Source organism: Pan paniscus, chromosome 7 (assembly GCF_029289425.2).
Source record: "Pan paniscus chromosome 7, NHGRI_mPanPan1-v2.0_pri, whole genome shotgun sequence".
Lineage (NCBI taxonomy): Eukaryota > Metazoa > Chordata > Mammalia > Primates > Hominidae > Pan > Pan paniscus.
The window spans coordinates 116,293,470-116,304,334 of record NC_073256.2 but is presented as its reverse complement, the minus strand read 5'-3'; the positions used below and the strand labels follow the sequence as shown (position 1 = coordinate 116,304,334).

Sequence of the window (10,865 nt, the reverse complement as noted above, 5' to 3'; positions counted from 1 at the left end):
AACATAGGACATGTTGCTTGGAATCACCCTGAAAGTGAAATATGCCATCCCCACACAAATATACAAATTTTAAATAAATCTGATAATGCCTTGTTTAACCTGTTGTTCCATATTAAACAGTTTGTGAGAGCCTACTGTGCCACAGGCTCCTCTGTCATTCCCCCTTTAAGTTAAATCACTTTCCTTCCAGTCTCTGCATAGCACTACTCTTTATCTCCTTCCAAAGCCCTCCACTCAAATCCTACACTATACTTCAGGGTTGTCACTATACTAGAGTCATGTTCCCCGAAACCATTTAGGAAAGGTTGAAATATCTCAGAAGGTGATTACATGTTTGCCATGAGCTCTATACATGGAGTAACCTGCACTTCTGGCATTTTCCCAGGGACAAAGACCAACCAGTGGTGGAAACCTCACTGGTAACCCAACTCAGTTTGCTTTGCAGAGAAATCCTAACCTTCTAGAAGAAAGGATCCCCACCCTTGGAAAAAAATATTTTGTGAACATAGCTTAGTGGTTTCTCCTTTCTCCTCTTCTCTCCCGTCTTCTTGAAGGTTGTATCTTCCTGTACTCTTCTGTAGGATTTTAGACTTCTGTCCTGAAGGCAGGATAAAGTCTCTGTCTACAGTGATAAATCATAGTGTTCAAAGTCTAATGGTAAGAGAAGTTGCCCATCATAAATTGTGACAATAGGCCAAGGACTTTTCAAAAATGAAGTGGCAAGAAGCTCCCACCTCTTCTATGCTTCCTGCTTCTTCCCATCCTGTGCTTTCAAGTAGGACAGCCATGGAAGTTGCATGTTATATTAAGATATTGCATTTATCTGAAGGAATAATACACAAGTCATTGAAATAAACAAAAGGGGATAAAACCTTAGGGGCATCAATGTTTTTAATATCTTTGAAAAACAAGCAGCCCAATTGTCTAATTCCAAAATGCCACCATATAAAAAGGGAAGGGCTGAAGTTGCAGAATGAGAATTCTGAGAAATCCTATTTTTTAAACCTAGGGATAAAGAATGCCCTTCAGTATTGAATTTTATAGAGGCAGCCCACTCTTCCAGAATCTAGAGGAAAAACAGTATTTAAATAGCAAGACACCTTTGCAGGAGTGTTGAAACAAACAAGAAAAAGTTTTATTTTGAAAATACAGTCTTTAAAGATAAAATTTGGGTTCCATTTTCCATATCTAAGTGCATCCAACAAGATCCAAAAACAAACAAAACAACAAAACAAAGACCCACAACATTATGTACAGAGCTCTAAAATGAGCTGTGAATATCTACAAGAAACTAGCATATACTCTTTGTGATGGGATGTAGTAGTGTGTGGCTTTCTACAGTTCTCAGTCCCCCAGAAGAAGAGTTAACTCCCTGGAGCTGCAGGTGCGGCTGCAGCAAGGGAAGAGCTGGGGTCAGTGAAGGGCTAGGGATGCGACCCCCCGGGTAGGAGACGTGGAGAGGTGTCTGGGGAGGGGAGCAGCGGCGGCACGGGACAGATCCTGGGCTTCTCTAGAAGTCCTGCCGCGGGGTGTGAGTCAGGCTGTGCCGCCGCAGATCACAGTTTCGCCTGAACACTTTGCCGCACTGCTCGCAGCTGTAGGGCTTGATGTCTGTATGGGTGAGAAGGTGAGTTTTCAGATTACTTCTCTGATTAAAGGTTCTTCCACATGTGGGACATTTGTGTGGAGATTCCTGTTCAGATGTGAAGCAAGCAAAGGATTAATCCTTCACACCACCACTGCACCCTTTTCAATAGTTTCTGTCTTATCGTTATCACAAGCGTTAACATAACACTCGCATGACAACAAAAGAGGAGACTTGCAGGAACAAATCTGTGCTCCTAATCCTCCAATCATGAAAATACACGTGCAGGCATACACAGAGGCCCGATTACACTGATAACTTCGGAGGCAGACCCGCAGCCACCTCGGTGGGCTTTGTGATTTCCAGCTCTTCACATTTCATCACCATGTCATAGGCAGGAAAAGGGGGAAGGAAAAACTCTAATCCTCTCTTAAGGAACAACATTCTCCTGGGTAATAAGGCTCCTCTTTGCTGGAAAACTAAACTATTCCTCAATGTCCTGAAAGCTACAAATTATGAGGCCCTTGGGAAAGAGAACGTATGGGATTTCACTATACCTCCATTATCAAAATTACCTTTATTTCCTCCTAAACACGAAAGCTTTATATGCAGGACAGATTGGATGAAAAAAATTCTAAAATTAGGATTTATGATAATCAAAGTGGCCTGTTTTTTGAGAAAAATATAAAAATGCTTTATGTTAAACAAGATTAATTTTACGTATTAAAGAAATCAAGTGTTGCTTTTCCCCACCTAGAGAACTAATCTAAATAGAGCCTTTTAAGAGAAAGAGTCTGCCATTGAACACCTTTTGCAAAGCAGTAATGATAACACGAACCAGCCACTGTTTTTAAACAAGAAAACAAACTTACCTGCATGTGTAAAGTTTTGTGAACTGCTAGAGTTCTAGACTGACAAAATCCTTTCCCACACTCCTGACATTTGAAGGGTTTTTCTTTGGAATGGATGTATCTGAAAATCAATATAAGGTTTCATTGAAATAACTTTGCCCCATGGTGAAGAGTTACTTTTAGCAATTACTTAAAAGGAAGTCGTGGAAGAACAAAAGAAACAAGATTTCCATTTACGTTTTTAGATTTTTTTTTTTTCCTGTGTAATTCTCTTTATGGTTAATCTCAACTAATTCTCTTCAAAATATTCACCAGCCCGCGGGCTTTATCTACACTTGATCGCCCTCTCTGGCGTATTCTGGAGCTCGAAACCCCGCTGAACGGGCCTTTCTTGGCCTCCATGGTTTTCTCTGGGATTTAAATTGGCCAAATCAGGATGTAAGGCAAGGCTGAATTTAGAGGTGCTAATTTTAGTGAATCCCTTAACAGCCTCGGAGGATGGGTACAGAAGTTTCATCTCTGGGAAACAGCAGGTAGAGTCCAGAAAAGATACCGCTAAAAAGGTCTCCCCAACTCCTGAGAAGTTTTTACCCAATGATAACACTTACATTATTGCATGTCTTCAATTGCCTTGTATTAATGCAGAGTTTAAGGTCGCGGGAGGGAGGTGGGAGCTGTTTGTAAATTCGGTGACCTCAAGACCTCCTCCCCCTCTCAACCCACAAATACAGCTTAAAAGAAAGGTCCCCATGGTAGGCTCTGGGGCGCACCTGGGTGGAGGGTGGGTGGTGGGGGGAGGGACGAAACCCAACAGAAGTAGCCCGACTGCAGCCAGGACCGGCACCCCAGGGTACCTGGGTTCTGCCTGCACCACTCCCCACAGCACCGGGAGGAGACAGGATAACCATCCCAGGACTAAGGCCAACGGATTGTTCCTGTCCAAGACTGAGGAAAGGCCCTCCCTCATTCCAAACAAGAACGTAGCAAGAGCCGCTGGGGGAAAGAAAGGGTAGATGTTGGGAATTAGCTGAACCGGGCTGGGGAGCGTGACTGAGGGTGTATTTTAGATCACAGGAGATTATAATGACACTTGGAATGTCTATCAGGACTCGGTGTGTCCAGGACAAATTCGCTTTCCCTCTCCCAGCCATCCTCCTTGCCCGCCTCACCTGTGATCCCGCAGGTGATCTTGCCTCCGGAAGGCCTTGTGGCAGATGTCACACGTGTACGGCCTCTCGTCCGTGTGGGTCCTCTCATGGATGAGCAAATTGTAGGATTTGGTAAAGTGTCTGCCACAAAACTTGCAGATAAACTCTTTTTTTGTTTTGGAGGGCAACCTTCCTCGAGAGGGCTTTCTGTCCGGAGTCAATTTACTGAGGCCCGAGATGGGGCTACCCAGTCCTGGGCTCAGCTTGCTCAGGTCTCCCATCTTAGGCGGATCCTCTTGCGTGGCAGCCACCGCCAAATTGGCAAAGTCAAAACGGGGCCGGTCCTTGTGCAGGGCTGGGAGGACGTGGGCAATGGCCCCCTGCTTGGGGTGGAATAGGTGGGTGGTAAAAGGCAGGGCCGGGAAGGGGAAGCGCGCATCCACGAGGCCCTGCGCCGCCGCCATCTCCGTGATGGTGGAGCGGGTGATCTCGTGCACATTGGGATACCCCAGCGTCCAGTGGTTCATGTGCATGGTCTGTACCGCGCTGAGACCGTACAGGCCCTGCAGGTGGTCCACCGTGGCCGGGAAGGTGTTCACGGCCTGCAGGAAGGAGTAATTGGTGAGCTGCAGCGACGGGTGGAGCGGGATGGGCGCTGGCAGAGCCTTGCTCCCCATTTTCCGGGATGCTGGGGGAGCTGAGGGGACCAACCCTTTCTTCCAGGAATCAGAGGCCGGAGGGCGTGGGGCTCCGACAAAAACCCAGTGAGACAACAGCACGTAGAGAAAGCCCTAAAAATGGCAGGGAAGAGAGGGAGAGACCGTGACTATAATCCAAGGCTGCTCCTTCTGCCCTTTGGCACCTGCGCAGGTTACCACACCTAAGTCTCCCTCCCCACCCGACTCCAAGATCCCCCGAAAGCCGTGAGGGGACTGCGTGGCACCTTGGCACCTGCTCAAGTCCGCGTGCAGATCAGCCCTGGGCCAGAACAAGAAGTGCTCCGCTGGCGAGCGCGTGCCCAAAGGAAGGAAGGTCGGATTCAGACTCTAGGCAGATACGGAGCGGAAGACTCCTCGGTCCCAGGAAAACGAAAGGCGGACAGCCGGGCAGCACCCAGCCCAGCCCAGCCCACCCTCCCCAAGCCTGTTAGGCGAAGCTCAGTCAACCGCAATGCCAATGCTAGCAGGCCGGGGCGAACCTCTGTCGCCGCTGCGCCTCGGAGCTCCTGGGAACGGTGGGTTAACGGATGGGTCGTGAGATCCCACGCGCTGCGCTGCCGCCGCGCCCTGAGGCCGCCTTTCCCGCGCTTACCCGGACGGCAAGCCGGCGTGCAAGAGCGAAGCCGGCGCGCTTCATCCTCCTGGGCCAGAGGGCCCTGGGAGGGGCTCACCTCGCCCCGCACTGACCTCGGAGGTTTTCTTTTTCCTTCCTCTGCCCTCAGCCCCATCTATCAGCGGTGACGGGCCGCAGGAAAGAAAAGTGACACCTCAGGGGCTGGATTCGGCCTAGAATCGCCCCCTCCTCCTATCCACGGGCTCTCCTCCCAACCCCCGACTAAGATCCCTTCCAGATGGTTCAGGCTCCCAGGGGGTGGGGTGGGGGCGGAGAACGTCCCTGAGGCCGGAGGAACCCCTTTTCCCAGACTGAGCGCCAAGCTCTTGGGAGGCCTGAGCTGCTTCCCGGCCTGGCACCGAGGAGCGACCTCTACATCCCTCCACCCGGCATGCCCCAGGAGACGAGAGAGGAGAGAGAAGAGAGGGGAGAGGAGAGAGGAGAGCGCTCCGGGGAGGGAGAGGAAAGGAGCTGCAGGGGAGCTGCAGTAGGCCAAGCACAGGGTGGCCCTGCTGGCTTGCAGGAACCTTGTCCGTTGGCCTGGACGTGAGTGCGGCTGCGGTCCCACCACCAGGACGCCCGGCCTGGGCCTAAGCAGGGCGCTTCCCCTCTCTCCGTGCTCCCAATGGCAACACAGGTCTGTCAGACCCAGGTTCCCGGGATCACCTCACCTACATTCACAGCGGGCCCACCTTCTCCCACTACCAGCCCCCTTTTAGAAAGGAGTTCTGCCAGTTCGGGGGACCGGGGCCTTCCCTCTGAGGGCAGACCCCCAGGTGTAGGAGTCACGTTTCCCAGTCTGCGCCACCAACCGCCAAGCCTGGCATTTGAACCCAGCAGGAAGGCAGGAGAGACTCCAGCCTTCCCTTCCCACCCAACCCCTTCCTGCGTCTGAGTTGTCCTCTCCAGCGCGTTATGAAGTATTGCCTATGGTTCCATCTGTGAGCAGACTTAGGGGGCTACGCTAATGACAGAGAGCTCTGGCAAGGCAGGATCTGGCTGCCTCTGCGGGGCCCACACCTTCCTCTGGAAGGGCTCGGGACAGAGATTTATTAACGAATCGCTTCTGCTTGGTGGTATGCGGTCTGGGAGTTCAGGCTAGGAGTTAATGAGAGGTGGGTAACAGTCAGAGGGTCTCAGTCAGACCATTCAACCGCAACTGTAAACCCCCATTAGTAATCAACTTTCCCACCACAAATCACGATTCATTTTTGCTCGGTGGCAAGTCTCTTAGGGAGGCAGGGGAAAAGGATTCTACTAACATTCCTGGTAATCTATCTGATTATTTCCCTTTCAATTAAAAATAATAATTTATACCTTTATTTCCTTCTCTTTGCGTAATGAGGATTTTCCAGAGATTCAAAATATTATTTTTCCCTTCTTGTTGAAAAGTAACCTCTTTCCCATAGAGAGGAAACCGAAATTATTATTTGGGTGTATTCCCAGACTAGATTTCTTAGAAATAAATACAGGAGGCAAAGCACAACTCCCACCACAGGGTGTATGTGTTGGGGAGGGGGGAGCGGGCATGGGGGGGAGTGGTTTCGGCTAAAGTACTGTTGTGACCTGTGATTTCTATACCAAAGGCACAGCGAACTCTGCCATAAAGGTTACACAGCCACAAAGTTGAGTGCCATCTTCTTTCCCTTTTCTCTGAATGGTTTATAACACAGAAATTAACGACTAATATAATTCAGGTTCATGTTAGCAAAAAAAAAAAAAGTGCTATTTCATAGTACCTGTTTGTTTTAATTTGTAGGGCAGATAGTTTCTTCATAGAGGAAGAGCAAACCATTGGTCCTTTTGAAACCCTTTTACAAACAGAACAACCTTAAATATCCACCAATGGCTCTTGCCACAAATAATTAGGAAGGTTAAATTTCCACACTCCCATTGAGTTGCTGGAAATGTATGTCAAAAGAAGTATTTTAAGTGAATGCAGAGATCCTAAAGTACTTTCGTTTTGTCTAGAGCTGAGCCTTGTAGTTCCCACACTCCCTTTCAGGAAATAACAGCGATCATCATCTGCTGTCATTTCTCCACCGTCCCGTTTCAGACCACTGGTTACTTTTAATCTTGGAAGGAAAGAAACTTAAACCAATGAAAAGTCATAAATATGTTGGTGGAGCTGAGGCTACTTTTCTTTCATCAGTCTTCTTCACAGGAATTTCCAGGCATGTGGAGAAATTTTGTAAAATTTACTTGACTGGCTGTCACCAAGGGAGATGTGTACACACTTATTTCAGTTCAGTGAAGCTTTCAAAACATTGGAGAAAAAAATTAAGAAGTAACTTGATAAGGAGTTTTGCTCTTTGGTAATGGTAATATTACATTGAATTATCTAAAAATAATATACAGTCAGGGTTCATCTGCTAAAACCTGTGCACTGGTATATGAGATAAATGACTGATGGTCGGATAGGTAGGCTCACTGAATTTCAGCCCAAACCACAGCAGAATTTTATATAAATTAGAGAGCTATAGACTAAGTAGATCAAAGAAGATCATTAAAAAGAAAAAAAAATTGTTAAAGGACAGATTGTTAGGGCCAGACTGTATCAGGTGAATAGAGAAACGGCTGCGAAGTTCCTGCCCCTTCAGAGCGCCTCTGCCTTCCCAAGGAGTTAATTAAATTAAGATGCCTTCCGCATAATCTAGGTTCTGTTTCTCTGTGCTCCCCTTGCTCCCCCTGCGTGAGTAATTTTCTTGTTCTGCCCAGGACTGCAGTTTGTTTAGCAGAGAAAGTGGCTGTCTGCGCCCTTTCGCTTCGGGAAACGCCAGCCCCCTTTTGTTCTCGGCTAACAGGTAGGAAGACAGATCCGGGGCTCCCTCCACAAACACCGTTTCCTCGCTCCTTCTTCGTACAACTGCAACTCCTTTCTCACTTGCCATTTCTCAGGAATCCGAGCGTTTAAGCCCACGGGGAGTTTGCTTTTGGGCCCCCCTCAGTCAGGACTAGAAGGTGGGAGGAGAATTTTAAAGCCAGCACGAGGTTGACAAATTACCGAGGACTGAACTATTTCCCTCTTGAAATGTGCCTTCAGCGTCGCTGGCTGGGCAGGCACCGGGTGTCCGGGCCCGTCCACGCTGCGCTGCCGCGGCTGCCCCGGGACAAGTCGACCCAGGCTTGCTAGGGCAGGAGCAGAAACACCATGGGATTGCGGGGTTTGATCTCAGTGTACGTAGACCAGCTTTTATAAGAAGTCTTGCTGACCTCTTAGATTAAATATCCCAAAACAAAATTAAGAAACAGTATGTAGAAATGTGTGTGGCTGGGTGTTAGCTGGGAGTCGCGTGCCAGGGACCCAAGGAAGTGAGAAATACAGTGCCCTGGGATTGCATCCCCATGATCTATTTTCACATCTGAACTTGGGGCACACCAGACCGAGAATCTGAACGCCTCTTGCACCCCCAAACCCTTCCTTCCAAAGGGCAGCTACAGCCCCTTCCCAGAGCGAACACTCACCTCCCGCAGAAAGGTCAACCTGGGCAGCCGCGCTCAGACCCGGTCCAGGCAGCGATGCGCACAGCTTGGAAAGGTCATTGAGTCCACGCCTGGCAAACTTTTTTTTCCGCGCGGAGTCGCAGGAGTCGCGGACATGATCTGGAGGACCGCGAGCAGCTAAAGCGAGAGCAGATCCACGTCTTCGTCAGAGTCTGTGGACGCGGACTGTGTAAAGACCCGGGGTGCTTGGGGCCGGCGTTCAGCGCTCGCCCAGAACCTCGCTCTTCGGCGAACCTCTCGCTGTCGACTCCGGGTGAGGTCGGAGCCCACAGCCTTGCAGGGCCATCACCCTGCAGCAGCAAGCACGCCGAGCTCCGTCCCCGCCCGCGTCCCTCCCCAGGCTGCCCCAGGCCGGGAGTCTTGGGCTTTAGTAGCGGCCCCGCCTCCCCTTCGGGCGGGCGTCCCGCCGCCGCCGCGCGGGGCCCTCAGCGCCCTGGCTCCGCCTCCGCGCCCGGCGTCTGCTAATGGTCCACTCTGTTTACTTCTGTTTGGATAGCAACTGAGTCTTAAAGGCACAGGTTTGCTCGAGGTTTCCCTGTTATAGAGACGCAGCCGTAGGTGACTCAGTTCAAAACTCACACACAAACACAATACCCACCCCCTTTCTTCTCGTTGCCACTTTTCCTTATACCATTAGAAACTCAACAACTGCTTCTCTGCCTCTCAAAGACTCCACAGAGAAGCCCAAAGGGCATTTAGTAGTTTTATTTGGTGCGCTCGCCGGCTTAATTTGCACATCTTAACACATTCAATACAACTACTTTCACCGTAGAGTAAAATAATTCAGGTCTAGACTGCATTCTCCAGCATAAATCACTCTTTCCCCAATTTTAAACATCTTTGTACATACTTTTGGTCAATTATGACTACATGTGTAGTCTGCTTTCGCCTGCTGTTTTCTAAACGAAGTTTGTTTACAGAGGTGGCAACTGACTAATTTAGTTATTATTGCAAAGACGCGTGGAATGCCCCAGGAGAAATTTCTTCCAATATTTAAGCTTTAATCGGGAAATGTTCATTTCACACGCAGTAAACCAACTTGGTTAAAAGAGTGGGCATCTGCAACCCATTGGCAAAGAATAAAGAATCCATCTGGAATTGGTGAAGAACACTCATTTTTAAAATTTAGGAAAATGCGATTCTAGTTTTTCAAAACATTTACATCTTCATTCCCAGCAAAAATTGAGTTCATTGTTCAGTCTCCAGGAAAGTTAATAGAATTCAAAGTGCAGTGATACATTTTTCAGGTCCTTCTAAAGGTTTGGTCTTGTGTGAGTGTAACTGCAAAAAGCACTTCAACCTCTCTGGAATAGGGGTGACCGAGTGACAGGAAGGGAATGATACACACTCATTTTAAGCAGCTTCTTTTCAGATGTGATTTGCGTGATCAACACTAAGCAAAAACGCCCTTCGTCCCAGACGAGTTGCCAGAGGGGATCTGCGTTACTCCACGGCAAGCCCGCACTTTGAGGACGTAGATCTTCAACCAAGAGGCTGTACAATTCAAAAGTGTTCCGTCGAAAGATGGTTTTGAATGAGACGCCCCAAAGGACAATTCAAAAAATCTCAATCGTGCGGGGAAGTAGATAAATATAAGCAGAGGCTAAAAACTGTCAAAAGGTTAAGCAGTAATTGGGGAGTCAGGCAGAAGCTCCCAGATATTATTTTATTAAGATAAAATTCTTTCTATTTTATTTATGCCGAGGTGGAGAGAATTTTTCGTTCCTTTGATAAAACATAACAGGGGTCGCAGAGCTTTTTTCTGTCTTTCCAATTTTAAGTTCGCAAAGATTAAAAAGTGAGCTTGAAACGGAGATTCGAGTGTTTAATATCCTGCAGTACTTAACTGCTTCAAAGTAGATTTGACACACAGAATGGAAGCAGCAGAATGCCTAAGCATTCAGTTTTGTTTTTTTTTTTAACGTTTTCCCTGGTGGGTCCCATAGGGGTGCTTTCATTTTAGAGCTCAGTCCTGAGCCTCAGCTGCGGGATGCCTGCGGTCCTCTCTCTCCAACTGCCTCATTCCTCCTGCAGCTTTTCTCAATTTGGGAGATTTGGAGGGAGCTTTCTCTTCCTTCAGACTCCCCAAGTCTCCCACTCACGGGGTGGTGACCTGAAGAGCGTTCCTACGCTTCACACTTCCTTTTCATTAAAGGAGAGGCAACTCCCCAGCAGCGGGCTTCACACCTTTCCCGCCCTTAAGTATGTGTACGTTGGGTGCAGAACCGTTTGGTTTTCCCGAGGGGTAGGCAGAATTTCCAACCCCACGAGCTGCTCCCTCTTTCCGCAAACCTCCTAACCCCGGGGTTTTTCCATAAATGTGTTTACTTCGTCCACGCCAGCCTGCGAAGTTCCAAAATGGAGTCTGGGCCACGCCGGCGTTCTGGGCACGACTACGGTCTCTTGAAAAGGTAGGGAAGAGTCGGCGAGCTCCAGCTTTGGGGG

The 10,865-nt window shown here is 48.7% G+C and overlaps 1 protein-coding gene across 3 annotated transcripts; it reads right to left on the bottom strand.

Annotated features, from left to right (window-relative positions):
* Positions 1–1,111: 1,111 nt before the first annotated feature.
* Positions 1,112–8,784, bottom strand: OSR2 (odd-skipped related transciption factor 2). 3 transcript variants are annotated; one of them, XM_055116768.3, is made up of 5 exons: positions 8,382–8,784; positions 4,783–5,031; positions 3,606–4,375; positions 2,458–2,557; positions 1,112–1,693 (listed from the first exon to the last, which is right to left on the bottom strand). In XM_055116768.3, exons 2-5 carry the CDS (start codon positions 5,029–5,031, stop codon positions 1,511–1,513), a joined length of 1,302 nt encoding a protein of 433 aa, XP_054972743.1. In that variant the 5' UTR covers positions 8,382–8,784; the 3' UTR covers positions 1,112–1,510. The 3 variants fall into 3 exon arrangements, with proteins under 3 accessions (XP_054972743.1, XP_054972744.1, XP_063462521.1); XM_055116769.2 differs by having other exon boundaries at positions 1,112–1,611; positions 8,382–8,773; XM_063606451.1 differs by lacking the exon at positions 4,783–5,031 and having other exon boundaries at positions 3,606–4,630; positions 8,382–8,771.
* Positions 8,785–10,865: the final 2,081 nt, after the last annotated feature.

Excerpts from the sequence above, each read along its gene's own strand:
- OSR2 (XM_055116768.3), bottom strand. The coding sequence starts at position 5,031 with ATGGGGCTGAGGGCAGAGGAAGGAAAAAGAAAACCTCCGAGGTCAGTG. Across the intron at positions 4,376-4,782 it reads GAGGCGCAGCGGCGACAGAG|GGCTTTCTCTACGTGCTGTT; the intron begins GTTCGCCCCGGC and ends TGCCATTTTTAG. Across the intron at positions 1,694-2,457 it reads ACAAAACTTTACACATGCAG|GAATCTCCACACAAATGTCC; the intron begins GTAAGTTTGTTT and ends ACATCTGAACAG.